This window comes from Stegostoma tigrinum, chromosome 25 (genome assembly GCF_030684315.1).
Source record: "Stegostoma tigrinum isolate sSteTig4 chromosome 25, sSteTig4.hap1, whole genome shotgun sequence".
NCBI classification, from domain to species: Eukaryota; Metazoa; Chordata; class Chondrichthyes; order Orectolobiformes; family Stegostomatidae; genus Stegostoma; species Stegostoma tigrinum.
The window spans coordinates 8,577,147-8,598,385 of NC_081378.1; the positions used below are offsets into that span (position 1 = coordinate 8,577,147).

Consider the following 21,239-nt stretch of genomic DNA (forward strand, 5'->3'; position numbering starts at 1 on the left):
CACTGGTACCCAGCCTCCAGAACACACTGGTACCCAGCCTCGTGACGGCACTGGTAGCCAGCATCCAGACGGCACTGGTACCCAGCCTCCAGAACGAACAGGTGCCCAGCCTCCAGAACACGCTGGTACACAGCCTCCAGAACACACTGGTACCCAGCCTCGTGACGGCACTGGTAGCCAGCATCCAGACCGCACTGGTACCCAGCCTCTAGAACGCACCGTTACCCAGCTTCCAGAACATGCTGGTACACAGCCTCCAGAACACACTGGTGCCCAGCCTCTAGAACACACTGGTACACAGACTCCAGACCGCACTGGTAATCAGCCTCCAGACCGCACTGGTACTCAGCCTCCAGACCGCACTGGTACTCAGCCTCCAGAACACACTGATACCCAGCCTCCAGACCGCACCAGTACCCAGCCAACAGACCGTACAGGTATCCAGGCTCCAGAACACACTGGCACCCAGCCTCCAGAATACACTGGTACCCAGCCCGCAGAACGCACTGGGACCCAGCCCCCTGAACACATTGGTACCCAGCCTCCAGAACACACTAGTACGCAGCCTCCAGACCGCACTCCTAATCAGCCTCCAGACCGCACTCCTAATCAGCCCCCAGACCGCACTGGTAGCCAGCATCCAAACTGCACTGGTACCCAGCCTCTAGACCGCACCGTTTCCCAGCCTCCAGAACACACTGGTACTCAGCCTCCAGAACACACTGATGCCCAGCCCCCAGAACACACTGGTACCCAGCCTCCAGACCGCACCAGTACCCAGCCTTCAGGCCGTACCGGTACCCAGCCTCGAGAACACACTAGTACACAGCATCCGGACCGCACTGGTACTCAGCCTCCAGATCACACTGGTATCCAGCCTCCAGAAAGCACTGGTACCCAGCCTCCAGACCGCACTGGTATCCATTTCCCAGAACACACTGGTACACAGCCTCCAGACAGCACTGGTACCCAGCCTCCAGATCGCACTGGTGCCCAGCCTCCAGGCCGCACTGGTAACCAGCCTCCAGAACACACTGGAACCCGGCCACCAGAACAGACTGGTACCCAGCCCATAGACCGCACTGGTACCCAGTCTCCAGACCACACTGGTACCCAGCCTCCAGAGCGTGATGGTACCCATTTCCCAGAACACACTGGTACCCAGCCTCCAGAACACACGGGTACCCAGTTCCGAGACCACACTGGTACCCAGCCTCCAGGACACACTGGTACTCAGCCTCCAGACCGCACTGGTACCCAGCCTCCAGAACACACTGGTACCCAGCATCCAGACCGCACTGGTACCCAGCCTCCAGAACACACTGGTATCCAGCCCCCAGAACACACTGGTACCCAGCCTCCAGAACAGACTGGTACCCAGCCTCCAGACCGCACTGATACCCAGCCTCCAGACTGCACTGGTACCCAGCCTCCAGAACACGCTGGTACCCAGCCACCAGACTGTACTGATACCCAGCCTCCAGACCGCACTGGTACCCAGCCTCAAGACCGCACGTGAACCCAGCCTCCAGAACACACTGGTACCCAGCCTCTGGCCGCACCAGTACCCAGCCTCCAGAACGCACCGGTACCCAGCATCCAGACCTCACTGATACTCAGCCTCCAGAACACACTGGTACCCAGCCTCCACAAGCACTGGTACCCATCCTCCAGACCGCACTGGTACCCAGCCTCCAGACCGCACTGATACCCAGCCACCACAACACACTGGTACTCAGCCTCCAGACCGCACCGGTACCCAGCCTCCATGACACACTGGTACTCAGCCTCCAGAATACACTGGTGCCCAGCCCCCAGAACACACTGGTACTCAGCCTCCAGAGCACAATGGTGCCCAGCCTCCAGAACACACTGGTACACATCCTCCAGACCGCACTGGTACCCAGCCTCCAGAACACACTGGTACTCAGCCTCGAGACCGCACAGGTAGCCAGACTCCAGACTGCACTGGTGCCCAGCCTCCAGAACACACTGGTACCCAGCCTCGAGACCACACTGGTACCCAGCCTCCAGACTGCACTGGTACCCAGCCTCCAGAACACACTGGTACCCAGCCTCCAGAACACACTGGTGCCCAGCCTCGCGAACAGACTGGTACACAGCCTCCAGACCGCACTGGTACACAGCCTCCAGACTGCACTGGTACCCAGCCTCGAGAATGAACTGGTGCCCAGCCTCCAGAACACACTGGTACCCAGCCACCAGACTGTACTGATACCCAGCCTCCAGAACACACTGGTACACAGCTGCCAGAACACACTGATACCCAGTCTCCGGCTGCACCAGTACCCAGCATCCAGACTGCACTGATACTCAGCCTCCAGAACACACTGGTACCCAGCCTCCACAAGCACTGGTACTCAGCATCCAGACCACACAGGTACTCAGCCTCCAGAACACACTGGTATCCAGCCCCCAGAACACACTGGTACCCAGCCTCCAGAACAGACTGGTACCCAGCCTCCAGAACAGACTGATACCCAGCCTCCAGACCGCACTGGTACCCAGCCCCCAGACACACTGGTACCGAGACTCGAGGACACACTGGTACCCCGCCTCCAACCGCACTGGTACCCAGCCTCGAGGCCGCACTGGTAAACAGCCTCCAGACCGCACTGGTACCCAGCCTCCAGAACACACTGGTACACAGCCTCAAGACCGCACCTGAACCCAGCCTACAGAACACACCGGGACTCAGCCTCCAGAACACACTGGTACCCAGTCTCCGGCTGCACCAGTACCCAGCCTCCAGACTGTACTGGTACCCAGCCTCCAGAACGCACTGGTACCCAGCATCCAGACTGCACTGATACTCAGCCTCCAGACCACACTGGTACCCAGCCTCCAGGCCGCACTGGTACCCTGCCTCCAGACCGCACTGGTACCCAGCCTCCATGACACACTGGTGCTCAGCATCCAGACCACACTGGTACCCAGCCTCCAGACCACACTGGTACCCTGCCTCCAGTCCGCACTGGTACCCAGCCTCCAGGCCGCACTGGTACCCAACCTCCAGACCACACTGGTACCCAGCCTCCAGGCCGCATAGGTACCCTGCCTCCAGACCGCACTGGTACCCAGCCTCCATGACACATTGGTGCTCAGCATCCAGACCGCACTGGTACCCAGCCTCCAGACCACACTGGTACCCTGCCTCCAGTCCGCACTGGTACCCAGCCTCCACAAGCACTGGTACTCAGCATCCAGACCACTCTGGTACCCAGCCTCCAGACCACACTGGTACCCAGCCTCCAGGCCGCACTGGTACCCTGCCTCCAGACCGCACTGGTACCCAGCCTCCATGACTCACTGGTGCTCAGCATCCAGACCACACTGGTACCCAGCCTCCAGAACACACTGATACCCAGCTGCCAGAACACACTGGTACCCAGTCTCCGGCCGCACCAGTACCCAGCTGCCAGAACACACTGGTACCCAGTCTCCGGCCGCACCAGTACCCAGCCTCCAGACCGCACTGGTACCCAGCCTCCAGACCACACTGGTACCCAGCCTCCAGGCCGCACTGGTACCCTGCCTCCAGGACACACTGGTACCCAGCCTCCACAAGCACTGGTACTCAGCATCCAGACCACACTGGTACCCTGCCTCCAGTCCGCACTGGTACCCAGCCCCCAGAACACAATGGGACCCAGCCCCCTGAACACACTGGTACCCAGCCTCCAGAACACACTGGTACCCAGCCTCCAGAACGCACTGGTAATCAGCCTCCAGACCGCACTGGTACTCAGCCTCCAGACCGCACTGGTACTCAGCCTCCAGACCGCACTGGTACTCAGCCTCCAGAACACACTGATACCCAGCCTCCAGACCGCACCAGTACCCAGCCAACAGACCGTACAGGTATCCAGGCTCCAGAACACACTGGCACCCAGCCTCCAGAATACACTGGTACCCAGCCCGCAGAACGCACTGGGACCCAGCCCCCTGAACACATTGGTACCCAGCCTCCAGAACACACTAGTACGCAGCCTCCAGACCCCACTCCTAATCAGCCTCCAGACCGCACTGGTACTCAGCCTCCAGAACACACAGGTGCCCAGCCTCCAGAACACATTGGTACACAGCCTCCAGAACACACTGGTGCCCAGCCTCCAGAACACACAGGTGCCCAGCCTCCAGAACGTACTGGTACCCACACTCCAGAACACACTGATACCCCGCCTCCATACCGCACTGGTACCCAGCGTCCAGAACACACTGGTACCCAGCCTCGAGACCGCACTGGTACCCAGCCTCCAGACTGCACTGGTAACCAGCCTCAAGAACACACTGGTGCCCAGCCCCCAGAACACACTGGTACTCAGCCTCCAGAACACACTGGTGCCCAGCCTCGAGACCGCACTGGTAGCCAGACTCCAGACTGCGCTGGTGCCCAGCCTCCAGAACACACTGTTGCCCAGCCTCTAGAACACACTGGTACATAGCTTCCAGACCGCACTGGTACCCAGCCTCCCGAACACACTGGCATCCTGCCCCCAGAACACACTGGTACCCAGCCTCCAGAACAGACTGGTATCCAGCCCCCAGAAAACACTGGTTCCCAGCCTCCAGACCGCACTAGTACCCAGCCTCCAGACCGCACTGGTACCCAGCCTCTAGACCGCACCATTACCCAGCCTCCAGAACACACTGGTACTCAGCCTCCAGAACACACTGATACCCAGCCTCCAGAACACACTGATACCCAGCCCCCAGAACACACTGGTAACCAGCCTCGAGACCGCACCAGTACCCAGCCTTCAGACCGTACTGGTACCCAGCCTCGAGAACACACTAGTACACAGCATCCAGACTGCACTGATACTCAGCCTCCAGATCACACTGGTACCCAGCCTCCAGAAGCACTGGTACTCAGCATCCAACCGCACTGATACTCAGCCAACAGAACACACTGGTATCAGAGATAATGGGAACTGCAGATGCTGGAGAATTCCAAGATAATAAAATGTGAGGCTGGATGAACACAGCAGGCCCAGCAGCATCTCAGGAGCACAACAGCTGACGTTTCGGGCCTAGACCCTTCATCAGAGAGGGGGTTGGGGAGAGGGAACTGGAATAAATAGGGAGAGAGGGGGAGGCGGACCGAAGATGGAGAGTAAAGAAGATAGGTGGAGAGAGTGTAGGTGGGGAGGTAGGGAGGGGATAGGTCAGTCCAGGGAAGACGGACAGGTCAAGGAGGTGGGATGAGGTTAGTAGGTAGCTGGGGGTGCGGCTTGGGGTGGGAGGAAGGGATGGGTGAGAGGAAGAACCGGTTAGGGAGGTAGAGACAGGTTGGACTGGTTTTGGGATGCAGTGGGTGGGGGGGGGAAGAGCTGGGCTGGTTGTGTGGTGCAGTGGGGGGAGGGGACGAACTGGGCTGGTTTAGGGATGCAGTGGGGGAAGAGGAGATTTTGAAGCTGGTGAAGTCCACATTGATACCATTGGGCTGCAGGGTTCCCAAGAGGAATATGAGTTGCTGTTCCTGCAACCTTCGGGTGGCATCATTGTGGCACTGCAGGAGGCCCATGATGGACATGTCATCAAAAGAATGGGAGGGGGAGTTGAAATGGTTTGCAACTGGGAGGTGCAGTTGTTTGTAGCGAACTGAGCGGAGGTGTTCTGCAAAGCGGTCCCCAAGCCTCCGCTTGGTTTCCCCAATGTACAGGAAGCTGCACCGGGAAGAACACACTGGTACACAGCCTCCAGAACACACTGGTGCCCAGCCTCCAGAACACACTGGTACCCAGCCTCCACAAGCACTGGTACCCAGCCTCCAGACTGCAACGGTACCCAGCCTCTAGACCGCACTGGTACTTGGCCTCCAGAACACATTGGTACCCAGCCTCCAGAATACACTGGTACACAGCCCCCAGAATGTACTGGTACCCAGCCCCCCGACTGCACTGGGGCCCAGCTTCCAGACCACACTCGTACCCAGCCTCCAGAACACACTGGTACCCAGCATCCAGAAAAAAATGGGACCCAGCCTCCAGAAGACATTGCAGCCAGCCTCCAGAACACACTGGTGCCCAGCCTCCAGAACACACTGGTAACCAGCCTCCAGACTGCACTGGTACCCAGCCTCCAGAATACACTGGTATCCAGTCCCCAGAATGTACTGGTACCCAGCCTCCAGAATACACTGGTATCCAGCCTCCAGAACACACTGGTACACAGCCTCCAGAAAAGACTGGTACCCAGCCTCCAGAAAACACCGGTACCCAGCCCCTGGAAAACACCGGTACACAGATTCCACACCGCACCAGTACCCAGCCTCCAGACCGTACTGGTCCCCAGACTCCAGAGCACACTGCAACCCCGCCTCCAGATTGCACTGGTACCCAGTCTCCAGAACACACTGATACCCAGCCTCCAGACCGCACCAGTACCCAGCCACCAGACCGTACAGGTACCCAGTCTCCAGAACACACTGGCACCCAGCCTCCAGTATACACTGGTACCCAGCCCGCAGAACACACTGGGACACAGCCCCCTGAACACATTGGTACCCAGCCTCCATAACACACTAGTACGCAGCCTCCAGACCGCACTCCTAATCAGCCTCCACACCGCACTGGTACTCAGCCTCCAGAACACACAGGTGCCCAGCCTCCAGAACACACTGGTACACAGCCTCCAGACCGCACTGGTACCCAGCCTCCAGAACACACTGCTACACAGCTTCCAGACCGCACTGGTACCCAGCCTCCAGAAGACATTGTAGCCAGCCTCCAGAACACACTGGTGCCCAGCCTCCAGAACACACTGGTAACCAGCCTCCAGACTGCACTGGTACCCAGCCTCCAGAATACACTGGTATCCAGTCCCCAGAATGTACTGGTACCCAGCCTCCAGAATACACTGGTATCCAGCCTCCAGAACACACTGGTACACAGCCTCCAGAAAAGACTGGTACCCAGCCTCCAGAAAACACCGGTACCCAGCCCCTGGAAAACACCGGTACACAGATTCCACACCGCACCAGTACCCAGCCTCCAGACCGTACTGGTCCCCAGACTCCTGAGCACACTGCAACCCCGCCTCCAGATTGTACTGGTACCCAGTCTCCAGAACACACTGATACCCAGCCTCCAGACCGCACCAGTACCCAGCCACCAGACCGTACAGGTACCCAGTCTCCAGAACACACTGGCACCCAGCCTCCAGTATACACTGGTACCCAGCCCGCAGAACACACTGGGACACAGCCCCCTGAACACATTGGTACCCAGCCTCCAGAACACACTAGTACGCAGCCTCCAGACCGCACTCCTAATCAGCCTCCACACCGCACTGGTACTCAGCCTCCAGAACACACAGGTGCCCAGCCTCCAGAACACACTGGTACACAGCCTCCAGACCGCACAGGTACCCAGCCTCCAGAACACACTGGTGCCCTGCCTCCAGAACACGCTGGTACACAGCCTCCAGAACACACTGGTGCCCAGCCTCTAGAACACACTGGTACACAGCCTCCAGACCGCACTGGTACCCAGCCTCCAGAACACACTGCTACACAGCTTCCAGACCGCACTGGTAACCAGCCTCCAGAACACACTGGGACCCAGCCCCCTGAACACACTGGTACCCAGCCACCAGAACACGATGGTACCCAGCCTCCAGACCGCACTGGTACCCAGCTTCCAGAACACACTGATACCCAGCCTCCAGACCGCACCAGTACCCAGCCACAAGACTGTACTGGTATCCAGGCTCCTGAGCACACTGGCACCCAGCCTCCAGAATACACTGGTACCCAGCCCGCAGAACACACTGGGACCAAGCCCCCTGAAGACATTGGTACCCAGCCTCCAGAACACACAAGTACGCAGCCTCCAGACCGCACTGGTACTCAGCCTCCAGAAGACACAGGTACCCAGCTTCCAGAACACACTGATACCCAGCCTCCAGACCGCACCAGTACCCAGCCACAAGACTGTACTGGTATCCAGGCTCCTGAGCACACAGGCACCCAGCCTCCAGAATACACTGGTACCCAGCCCGCAGAACACACTGGGACCAAGCCCCCTGAAGACATTGGTACCCAGCCTCCAGAACACACAAGTACGCAGCCTCCAGACCGCACTGGTACTCAGCCTCCAGACCGCACTGGTACTCAGCCTCCAGACCGCACTGGTACTCAGCCTCCAGAACACACTGGTACACAGCCTCCAGAAAAGACTGGTACCCAGCCTCCAGAAAACACCGGTACCCAGCCCCTGGAAAACACCGGTACACAGATTCCACACCGCACCAGTACCCAGCCTCCAGACCGTACTGGTCCCCAGACTCCAGAGCACACTGCAACTCCGCCTCCAGATTGCACTGGTACCCAGTCTCCAGAACACACTGATACCCAGCCTCTAGACCGCACCAGTACCCAGCCACCAGACCGTACAGGTACCCAGTCTCCAGAACACACTGGCACCCAGCCTCCAGTATACACTGGTACCCAGCCCGCAGAACACACTGGTACACAGCCTCCAGAACACACTGGTACCCAGCCTCGAGACCGCACTAGTACGCAGCCTCCAGACCGCACTCCTAATCAGCCTCCACACCGCACTGGTACTCAGCCTCCAGAACACACAGGTGCCCAGCCTCCAGAACACACTGGTACACAGGCTCCAGAACACACTGGTGCCCTGCCTCCAGAACACGCTGGTACACAGCCTCCAGAACACACTGGTGCCCAGCCTCTAGAACACACTGGTACACAGCCTCCAGACCGCACTGGTACCCAGCCTCCAGAACACACTGCTACACAGCTTCCAGACCGCACTGGTACCCAGCCTCCAGAAGACATTGTAGCCAGCCTCCAGAACACACTGGTGCCCAGCCTCCAGAACACACTGGTAACCAGCCTCCAGACTGCACTGGTACCCAGCCTCCAGAATACACTGGTATCCAGTCCCCAGAATGTACTGGTACCCAGCCTCCAGAATACACTGGTATCCAGCCTCCAGAACACACTGGTACACAGCCTTCAGAAAAGACTGGTACCCAGCCTCCAGAAAACACCGGTACCCAGCCCCTGGAAAACACCGGTACACAGATTCCACACCGCACCAGTACCCAGCCTCCAGACCGTACTGGTCCCCAGACTCCAGAGCACACTGCAACCCCGCCTCCAGATTGCACTGGTACCCAGTCTCCAGAACACACTGATACCCAGCCTCCAGACCGCACCAGTACCCAGCCACCAGACCGTACAGGTACCCAGTCTCCAGAACACACTGGCACCCAGCCTCCAGTATACACTGGTACCCAGCCCGCAGAACACACTGGGACACAGCCCCCTGAACACATTGGTACCCAGCCTCCATAACACACTAGTACGCAGCCTCCAGACCGCACTCCTAATCAGCCTCCACACCGCACTGGTACTCAGCCTCCAGAACACACAGGTGCCCAGCCTCCAGAACACACTGGTACACAGCCTCCAGACCGCACAGGTACCCAGCCTCCAGAACACACTGGTGCCCTGCCTCCAGAACATGCTGGTACACAGCCTCCAGAACACACTGGTGCCCAGCCTCTAGAACACACTGGTACACAGCCTCCAGACCGCACTGGTACCCAGCCTCCAGAACACACTGCTACACAGCTTCCAGACCGCACTGGTAACCAGCCTCCAGAACACACTGGGACCCAGCCCCCTGAACACACTGGTACCCAGCCACCAGAACACCATGGTACCCAGCCTCCAGACCGCACTGGTACCCAGCTTCCAGAACACACTGATACCCAGCCTCCAGACCGCACCAGTACCCAGCCACAAGACTGTACTGGTATCCAGGCTCCTGAGCACACTGGCACCCAGCCTCCAGAATACACTGGTACCCAGCCCGCAGAACACACTGGGACCAAGCCCCCTGAAGACATTAGTACCCAGCCTCCAGACCGCACTGGTACTCAGCCTCCAGAAGACACAGGTGCCCAGCCTCCAGAACACACTGGTACACAGCCTCCAGAACACACTGGTGCCCAGCCCCCAGAACACGCTGGTACACAGCCTCTAGACCGCACTGGTACCCAGCCTCCAGACCGCACAGGTACCCAGCCTCCAGAACACGCTGGTACACAGCCTCCAGAACACACTGGTGCCCAGCCTCTAGAACACACTGGTACACAGTCTCCAGACCGCACTGGTACACAGCTTCCAGACCGCACTGGTACCCAGCCTCCAGAACACACTGGTACACAGCTTCCAGACCGCACTGGTACTCAGCCTCCAGACCGTACTGGTACACAATGTCCTGAACACACTGATACCCCGCCTCCATACCGCACTGGTACCCAGCCTCCAGAACACACTGGTACACAGCCTGCAGAACGCACTGGTGCCCAGCCTCCAGAACACACTGGTACACAGCCTCCAGAACGCACTGGTGCCCAGCCTCTAGACCACACTGGTACCCAGCCTCCAGACCGCACTGGTACCCAGCCTCCAGAACACACTGGTACTCAGCCTCCAGACCGTACTGGTACCCAATCTCCAGAACACACTGATACCCCGCCTCCATACCGCACTGGTACACAGCCTCCAGAACACACTGGTACACAGCCTCCAGAACACACTGGTACCCAGCCTCGAGACCGCACTGGTACCCAGCCTCCAGACTGCACTGGTACCCAGCCTCAAGAACACACTGGTGCCCAGCCCCCAGAACACACTGGTACTCAGCCTCCAGAACACACTGGTGCCCAGCCTCCAGAAAAAACTGCTACCCAGCATCCAGAACACACTGGTGCCCAGCCCCAAGAACACACAGGTACCCAGCCTCGAGACTGCACTGGTACCCAGCCTCCAGACTGCACTGGTACCCAGCCTCCAGAACACACTGGTGCCCTGCCTCCAGAACACGCTGGTACCCAGCCTCCAGAACACACTGGTACCCAGCCTCGTGATTGCACTGGTAGCCACCATCCAGACTGCACTTGTACCCAGCCTCCAGAATGCACTGGTGCCCAGCCTCCAGAACACGCTGGTACACAGCCTCTAGACCGCACAGGTACACAGCCTCCAGACCGCACTGGTACCCAGCCTCCAGAACACACTGGTACTCAGCTTCCAGACCGCACTGGTACCCAGCCTCCAGAACACACTGGGACCCAGCCCCCTGAACACACTGGTGCCCAGCCCCCAGAACACACTGGTACACAGCCTCCAGAACACCCTGGTACCCAGCCACCAGACTGTACTGATATCCTGCCTCCAGAACACACTGGTACCCAGCCTCATGATTGCACTGGTAGCCACCATCCAGACTGCACTTGTACCCAGCCTCCAGAATGCACTGGTTACCAGCCTCCAGAACACACTGGTACACAGCCTCCAGAACACACTGGTGCCCAGCCCCCAGAACACACTGGTACACAGCCTCTAGACCGCACAGGTACACAGCCTCCAGACCTCACTGGTACCCAGCCTCCAGAACACACTGGTACTCAGCTTCCAGACCGCACTGGTACCCAGCCTCCAGAACACACTGGGACCCAGCCCCCTGAACACACTGGTGCCCAGCCCCCAGAACACACTGGTACATAGCTTCCAGACCGCACTGGTACCCAGCCTCCAGACCGCACTGGTACCCAGCCTCCAGAACACACTGGTGCCCTGCCTCCAGAACACGCTGGTACACAGCCTCCAGAACGCACTGGTGCCCAGCCTCTAGAACACACTGGTACACAGCCTCCAGACCGCACTGGTACTCAGCTTCCAGACCGCACTGGTACCCAGCCTCCAGACCGCACTGGTACCCAGCCTCCAGAACACACTGGTACACAGCTTCCAGACCGAACTGGTACTCAGCCTCCAGACCGTTTTGGTACCCAATCTCCAGAACACACTGATACCCCGCCTCCATACCGCACTGGTATCCAGCCTCGAGACCGCACTGGTACCCAGCCTCCAGACTGCACTGGTACCCAGCCTCAAGAACACACTGGTACACAGCCTCCAGACCGCACTGGTACCCAGCCTCCAGACCGCACTGGTACCCAGCCTCCAGAACATTCTGGTGCGCTGCCTCCAGGACACGCTGGTACTCAGCTTCCAGACCGCACTGGTACCCAGCCTCCAGACCGCACTGGTACCCAGCCTCAAGAACACACTGGTACCCAGCCTCCAGACTGCACTGGTACCCAGCCTCAAGAACACACTGGTGCCCAGCCCCCAGAACACACTGGTACTCAGCCTCCAGAGCACACTGGTGCCCAGCCTCCAGAACGCACTGCTACCCAGCATCGAGAACACACTGGTGCCCAGCCTCGAGACTGCACTAGTACCCAGCCTCCAGACTGCACTGGCACCCAGCTCCAGAACACACTGGTGCGCTGCCTCCAGAACACGCTGGTACCCAGCCTCCAGAACACACTGGTACCCAGCCTCGTGATGGCACTGGTAGCCAGCATCCAGACTACACTTGTACCCAGCCTCCAGAACGCACTGGTGCCCAGCCTCCAGAACACACTGGTACACAGCCTCCAGAACACCCTGGTACCCAGCCACCAGACTGTACTGATACCCAGCCTCCAGACCGCACTGGTACCCAGTCTCTACACCGCACCGTTACCCAGCCGCCAGAACACACTGGTGCCCAGCCTCCAGAACAAACTGGTACACAGCCTCTAGACCGCACAGGTACACAGCCTCCAGACCGCACTGGTACCCAGCCTCCAGAACACACTGGTACTCAGCTTCTAGACCGCACTGGTACCCAGCCTCCAGAACACACTGAAACCCAGCCTCCAGACCGCACCAGTACCCAGCCACCAGACCGTACTGGTATCCAGGCTCCAGAACACACTGTCACCCAGCCTCCAGAACACACTGGTACACAGCTTCCAGACCGAACTGGTACTCAGCCTCCAGACCGTACTGGTACCCAATCTCCAGAACACACTGATACCCCGCCTCCATACCGCACTGGTATCCAGCCTCGAGACCGCACTGGTACCCAGCCTCCAGACTGCACTGGTACCCAGCCTCAAGAACACACTGGTACACAGCCTCCAGACCGCACTGGTACCCAGCCTCCAGACCGCACTGGTACCCAGCCTCCAGAACATTCTGGTGCGCTGCCTCCAGAACACGCTGGTACTCAGCTTCCAGACCGCACTGGTACCCAGCCTCCAGACTGCACTGGTACCCAGCCTCAAGAACACACTGGTACCCAGCCTCCAGACTGCACTGGTACCCAGCCTCAAGAACACACTGGTGCCCAGCCCCCAGAACACACTGGTACTCAGCCTCCAGAGCACACTGGTGCCCAGCCTCCAGAACGCACTGCTACCCAGCATCGAGAACACACTGGTGCCCAGCCTCGAGACTGCACTAGTACCCAGCCTCCAGACTGCACTGGTACCCAGCTCCAGAACACACTGGTGCGCTGCCTCCAGAACACGCTGGTACCCAGCCTCCAGAACACACTGGTACCCAGCCTCGAGATGGCACTGGTAGCCAGCATCCAGACTGCACTTGTACCCAGCCTCCAGAACGCACTGGTGCCCAGCCTCCAGAACACACTGGTACACAGCCTCCAGAACACCCTGGTACCCAGCCACCAGACTGTACTGATACCCAGCCTCCAGACCGCACTGGTACCCAGTCTCTACACCGCACCGTTACCCAGCCGCCAGAACACACTGGTGCCCAGCCTCCAGAACAAACTGGTACACAGCCTCTAGACCGCACAGGTACACAGCCTCCAGACCGCACTGGTACCCAGCCTCCAGAACACACTGGTACTCAGCTTCTAGACCGCACTGGTACCCAGCCTCCAGAACACACTGAAACCCAGCCTCCAGACCGCACCAGTACCCAGCCACCAGACCGTACTGGTATCCAGGCTCCAGAACACACTGTCACCCAGCCTCCGGAATACACTGGTACCCAGCCCACAGAACACACTGGGACCCAGCCCCCTGAACACATTGGTACCCAGCCTCCAGAACACACTAGTACGCAGCCTCCAGGCCGCACTCCTAATCAGCCTCCAGACCGCACTGGTACTCAGCCTCCAGACCGCAATGGTACTCGGCCTCCAGAACGCACAGGTGCCCAGCCTCCAGAACACACTGGTACACGGCCTCCAGACCGCAGTGGTACCCAGCCTCCAGAACACACTGGTGCCCTGCCTCCAGAACACGCTGGTACACAGCCTCCAGAACGCACTGGTGCCCAGCCTCTAGAACACACTGGTACACAGCCTCCAGACTGCACTGGTACTCAGCTTCCAGACCGCACTGGTACCCAGCCTCCAGACCGCACTGGTACCCAGCCTCCAGAACACACTGGTACCCAGCCTCCAGAACACACTGGTACCCAGCCTCGTGACGGCACTGGTAGCCAGTATTCACACTGCACTGGTACCCAGCCTCCAGAACGCACTGGTGCCCAGCCTCCAGAACACACTGGTACACAGCCTCCAGAACACCATGGTACCCAGCCACCAGACTGTACTGGTACCCAGCCTCCAGACTGCACTGGTACCCAGCCTCAAGAACACACTGGTGCCCAGCCCCCAGAACACACTGGTACTCAGCCTCCAGAACACACTGGTGCCCAGCCTCCAGACCGCACTGGTACCCAGCCTCCAGAGCACACTGGCACCCAGCCTCGAGACCGCACTGGTACCCAGCCTCCAGACTGCACTGGTACCCAGCCTCCAGAACACACTGGTGCCCTGCCTCCAGAACATGCTGGTACACAGCCTCCAGAACACACTGGTGTCCAGCCTCTAGAACACACTGGTAGATAGCCTCCAGGCCGCACTAGTACACAGCCTCCAGACCGCACTGGTACCCAGCCTCCAGACCACACTGGTATCCTGCCCCCAGAACACACTGGTACCCAGCCTCCAGAACAGACTGGTATCCAGCCCCCAGAAAACACTTGTTCCCAGCCTCCAGACCGCACTAGTACCCAGCCTCCAGACCGCACTGGTACCCAGCCTCTAGACCGCACCGTTACCTAGCCTCCAGAACACACTGGTACTCAGCCTCCAGAACACACTGATACCCAGCCCCCAGAACACACTGGTACCCAGCCTCGAGACCGCACCAGTACCCAGCTTTCAGACCGTACTGGTACCCAGCCTTGAGAACACACTAGTACACAGCATCCAGACCGCACTGATACTCAGCCAACAGAACACACTGGTATCCAGCCCCCAGAACACATTGGTACCCCGCCTCCAGAACAGACTGGTACCCAGCCTCCACAAGCACTGGTACCCAGCCTCCAGACTGCAATGGTACCCAGCCTCTAGACCGCACTGGTACCCGGCCTCCAGAACACATTGGTACCCAGCCTCCAGAATACACTGGTACACAGCCCCCAGAATGTACTGGTACCCAGCCTCCAGAATACACTGGTACACAGCCCCCAGAATGTACTGGTACCCAGCCTCCAGACTGCACTGGGGCCCAGCTTCCAGACCACACTCGTACCCAGCCTCCAGAACAAACTGGGACCCAGCCTCCAGAATACACTGGTACACAGCCTCCAGACCGCACCAGTACCCAGCCTTCGGACCGTACTGGTACCCAGCCTCCAGAACACACTGGTACACAGCTTCCAGACTGCACTGGTACCCAGCCTCCAGAACACACTGGTATCCTGCCCCCAGAACACACTGGTACCCAGCCTCCAGAACAGACTGGTATCCAGCCCCCAGAAAACACTGGTTCCCAGCCTCCAGACCGCAACAGTACCCAGCATCCAGACCGCACTCGTACCCAGACTCCAGAACACACTGGTAGCCCGCCACCAGATCGCACTGGTACCCAGCCTCCAGAACACACTGGTATCGAGCCTCCAGAACACACTGGTACACAGCCTCCAGAAGACACTGGTACCCAGCCACCAGACTGTACTGATACCCAGCCTCCAGACCACACTGGTACCCAGCCTCCAGAACACACTGGTGCCTAGCTTTCAGAACACACTGTTACAGCCTCCAGACCGCACTGGTACCCAGCCTCCAGAACACACTGGTGCCCTGCCTCCAGAACACACTGGTATACAGCCTCCAGAACACACTGGTGCTCAGCCTCTAGAACACACTGGTACACATCCTCCAGACCGCACTGGTACACAGCCTCCTGACCGCACTGGTACCCAGCCTCCAGAACACACTGGTACACAGCTTCCAGACCGCACTGGTACCCAGCCTCCAGAACACACTGGTATCCTGTCCCCGGAACACACTGGTACCCAGCCTCCAGAACAGACTGGTATCCAGCCCCCAGAAAAAAACTGATTCCCAGACTCCAGACCACCCCAGTATCCAGCATCCTGACCGTACTGGTCCCCAGACTCCAGAACACACTGGTACCCAGCTTCCAGACCGCACTGGTACCCAGACTCCAGAACACACTGGTACCCAGCCTCGTGACGGCACTGGTAGCCAGCATCCAGTCTGCACTGGTACCCAGCCTCCAGAACGTACTGGTACACAGCCTCCAGAACACACTGGTACCCAGCCTCCAGACCGCACTGGTACCCAGCCTCTAGAACGCACCGTTACCCAGCCTCCAGAACACACTGGTACACAGCTTCCAGACCGCACTCCTACCCAGCCTCCAGAACACACTGGTACACATCTTCCAGACCGCACTGGTACCCAGCCTCCAGAACACACTGGTACACAACTTCCAGACCGCACTGGTACCCAGCCTCCAGAACACACTGGGACCCAGCCCCCTGAACACACTGGTACCCAGCCACCAGAACACACTGGTACCCAGCCTCCAGACCACACTGGTACCCAGCCTCCAGAATACACTGATACCCAGCCTCCAGACTGCACCAGTACCCAGCCACCAGACCGTACTGGTATCCAGGCTCCAGAACACACTGGCACCCAGCCTCCAGAATACACTGGTACCCAGCCCGCAGAACACACTGGGACCCAGCCCCCTGAACACACTGGTGCCCAGCCTCCAGAAGCCTCCAGACCGCACTCCTAATCAGCCTCCAGACCGCACTGGTACTCAGCCGCCAGACCGCACTGGTACTCAGCCTCCAGAACACACTGGTGCCCAGCCTCCAGAATGCACTGGTACACAGCCTGCAGATCGCAATGGTACCCTGCCCCCAGAACACACTGGTACCCAGCCTCCAGAAGACACTGGGACCCAGCCCCCAGAACACATGGTACCCAGCCTCCAGACCACACTGGTACTCAGCCTCCAGACCACACTGGTGCCCAGCCTCAAGACTGCACCGGTGCCCAGCCTCCAGACTGCACTGGTACCCAGCCTCCAGAACACACTGGTACCCAGCTCCGTGAACACACTGGTACCCAGCCTCAAGACCGCACTTGTAGCCAGTCTCCAGAACACACTGATACCCAGCCTCCAGACCGTACCAGTACCCAGCCCCCAGACCGCACTGGTACCCAGCCTCCAGAACACACTGGTACCCAGCCCCGTGACCACTTTGGTGCCCAGCCCCCTGACTGCAATGGTACCCAGCCCCCAGACCGCACTGGTACCCAGACCTCAGGCTGCACTGGTAACCAGCCCCCGGACCGCACTGGTATCCAGTCCCTGTACACACTGGTACCCAGACCCCAGAACACACTGGTACCCAGCCCCCAGACTGCACCTGTACCCAGCCCCTAGACTGCAGTGGTGCCCAGACCCCAGACCGCACTGGTACCCAGACCCCAGGCTGCTCTGGTAGCCAGCCCCCATACCGCACTGGCACCCAGCCCCCAGACTGCACTGGTACCCAGCCCCCAGACCGCACTGGTACCCAGACCCCAGGCTGCACTGATAACCAGCCCCTAGAACACACTGGTACCCAGCCCCCCCACCGTCCTGGTACCCAGCCTCGAGACCGCACTGGTACCCAGCCTCGAGACCGCACTGGGAACCAGCCTCCAGACTGCACCAGGCTTCAATCTGTGGACTTGTCCTGAGACCAAAGGATGGGAGTTTAAGAGGAAAAATAGAAGTAAAAAGGAGAAAAACAGAAAGAAAAGCAACGAAATGGGAAATGTGGACAAACTCTGACTGAGGAGTCAGACTCTGCTGCCATCTTGAATAGATAAATTGGTCACAGTCTAGGGATAGGACACTTAGGACTGAGAGGAAAGACACCTCTTCACTCAGAGACTGGTGAGCCTGTGGAACACTGACACAGAAAACAGTTGAAGCGAAAACATCGATTTTTTTTTCACGGAAGAGTTAGATACAGTTCTCCGTACAAATAGTATCAAAGGGTGAAAGTGGAAACAGAGTTGGATGATCAGACATGATCATACTGAATCTCAGAGCAAGCTGGAAGGGCTGAATGGCCTATTCCTCTTCCTATTTTCTATGTTTTTTTTGTGTTGCTTTCTTTTTTAAATGACAGAGGAGTTCTCCGGCTGAACAATTAACCATGAATTCCCATGTCCCATAGTTGAGGCAATACAGTAAATGCAGCAGCTACATTCTGGGAAAACGAATGTGAAGTATGGGAAGAGGAAACTAGTCTGTAGCATATATAGGCATGGGTCAGATGGGCCGAATGGCCTAATTCTGTGCTGTAATGTTCAACACGTTTTTGTGTGGAAAAAAGAAGCAAAACGGTTTTATATAAAGGAAGACAAAAATTTCAAAGGCGAGAAAAGACTTAACTATGAACAGGGATTGCAAGAAATAATCAGACCATTTTAAACCCTGCTGCAGCAAGACCGCCTTTTTAAGGCATACTGAAGACTTCCACTTTGCTCCTGCACCTTTTAGGCAAATAGCGTTGATGGAAAATATTTACTTCCCTGTAAGACAATGCAAAATAACACATTTGTGTGGATGTAAAACGGTGCGTTCCACAACAGCATTGATTCTACTTTGAAAACTGAGCATTCAAACTCTTTCAGGATTGCAAATGTGATCCGGACTGTATTAAAACAAGTATCTCTTGCCTTGGTTGGCAGGTGAAGCAGACAGTGTGATTTATTAGAAGCGAGATCAGCCTATTCACTTTACATGCATTGGTGGTGCATGCAGACTGTGGAAAATAAGAGATAAGAGCTCAATTTCAAAGTGAGTTAAACAGTTTCATATCCAGTAGATTTTGCAATTTGTATTAAAAATATATACATATATTGAGCTGCTAAGTAAGTACGGAATATATGCAGAGATGACATTGTTATCGATTTTTTTGAAAACTCGTTCCGTTTGCATTTCTGTGTTGCATTCATACAACTGACAAAGGTTATCAGCTTTCAAAAGGGTTGTATTTTCCTTCCTTTGCTATTTTTAGCAAAAGAAAGTAGATTTTGGTGTAACGCGGGGAACGCCACTTTATGCTTCACGTCCACCCCATTCAGTGGAATAGTGAACGCCAAGAATACAGATTGAATGGCTAGTTCAGAAAAACTCTGAAGATAGTTTTCTGCTGCACAATGAACACAATGAATAGCGGAGTAGAAATCCATGCAGTTATTATGTTATTGCTGTCTGTTATGATTAATATATACTAAGAAGCAGAATCCTGCGCACCTTGCAGTTACTAAAAACATTTGTAATTAAACCTAGGGACTCAGATAGCATGGAAACCTTGGTGTTTCCGATTGCCGTTATCCTAATACTGACTTTAATTCATTCATTTTTAAATGGGGGTCAACGCTGAGACTAAATTAATGTCACTGCGCGAAACTAAGCTTCTCCGTGAGTTTTAAAGAGTTTCTGAACACTATCAAACACTGGGTTAAATTGAAAGAGCATTTCTTCCTTTTATTTTGCAGTAAGGGATCACAGGGAGGAAAATCAGGAAAAGAGGAATTAGTGCATCGCATTGTATAACCAGCTAAATTTTCCAATAATTTAAGCTGACAGATAGAACATTGGGCAAATTCTGTTACCAGCCTTGCCAGATTTTCATGCATTCAGACTGTCCTTTGCAATTAAAATATGCAATAGTGAAATCTGCAAGTTGTTGTTGCAATTGCCTTTCCTGCAAAACTATTGCTGATATTCTTAACAGGTGAATGTTCAATGCATTCATTCATCTGTCCTTTTATTTTATCTGTTTTATGTGGATTAGTGCCTTCCGTTTGTAAAGTCAGACTCAGAAATATTATACTGACATAATGTATCATCAAAAGCAATTTCTGCAAAGTTTCCCAAGGCCTGTAATGTAAGAATAAAATTACAGACAGAAGTAGCATTAAAGTTACATTGACTGAATGGTGAAAGACTAGAATGAAAGTAGTACTGGATAAAGCTATCATATGATTCATTGATACAAATAATAAGCAAATTACTTGATAATTTGAAGGGAATTTATGAATTGATTATGTTAATGCACTTATAACATTAAGATTTTTACTTTCAGCAATAGAGAAAATCTTTGGATCATTAATTTCAACTCCAAATATGAGTTTTCAAACAACCTTTTGAAAAGTTCAATGTTTTCTGCCATGTTTTGTGATTTGAAAGTGTTAATCGGAAAATTTTCAATGATTTTTTCCTATCAGCAAAACTGCGACTGAACCCAAGTAACCTTTTTGAGTCTATCAAATCAAAGATCTCAGTGGATTATTCCAAAAGCTTACAAAACAAAATAATGTCTCCCTAATTTATAATCAATGAGAAAAAATTCTAGGGTAACTTTCCCACACTGATTCATTTAATTTCATACATTTCTATTGAATAGTTTTCAAGCAATAAAATGATGGCTAAAATGAAATAATTTTAATTTTTCGTAGGATGGTGACGGCGAGCATGAGGGGGCGTAGCTTTAAATTGAGGGGTGAAAGGTATAGGACAGATGTCAGAGGTAGTTTTTTACTCAGAGAATAGTAAGTGAATTGCCTGCAACGGTAGTAGATTCGCCAACTTTAGGTACATTTAAGTCGTCATTGGACAAGCATATGGACGTACATGGAATAGTGTAGGTTAGATGTGCTTGAGATCGGTATGACAGGTCGGCACAACATCGAGGGCCAAAGGGCCTGTAACTGTACTGTAATGTTCTATGTTCTATGTAGTTATGCCCAAATTAAAATACTTTCTCTAACCAACCAAAGGTATGAGAACATCATTATTTTATTGTGCATTTACTTGAGTTTGATAACCTTAGAGTACAGCAATTAGTTTTTTTTAATCTATTTTGGACTAGCTCCTGCCTGTTTGTTTTCTCCTCTAATGTTTGCTTTTGGAAGAAGCATGCAAATTTTTATTCTGAAAAATCGTATTCCCTATTTTCTAAGAAT

At 55.8% G+C, this 21,239-nt stretch overlaps 1 protein-coding gene across 1 annotated transcript in view; it reads left to right on the top strand.

The window, feature by feature from the left end:
• The window catches only part of LOC132210946 (uncharacterized), a 50,815-nt gene extending 49,345 nt beyond the window's left edge, over positions 1-1,470 (top strand). Inside the window, exons 5-6 of the mRNA XM_059654454.1 lie at positions 38-1,253; positions 1,430-1,470. Coding sequence (XP_059510437.1) covers positions 38-1,253; positions 1,430-1,470 — 1,257 coding nt within the window. The remainder of the gene's footprint in view (positions 1-37; positions 1,254-1,429) is intronic.
• The last annotated feature ends 19,769 nt before the right edge of the window (positions 1,471-21,239 follow it).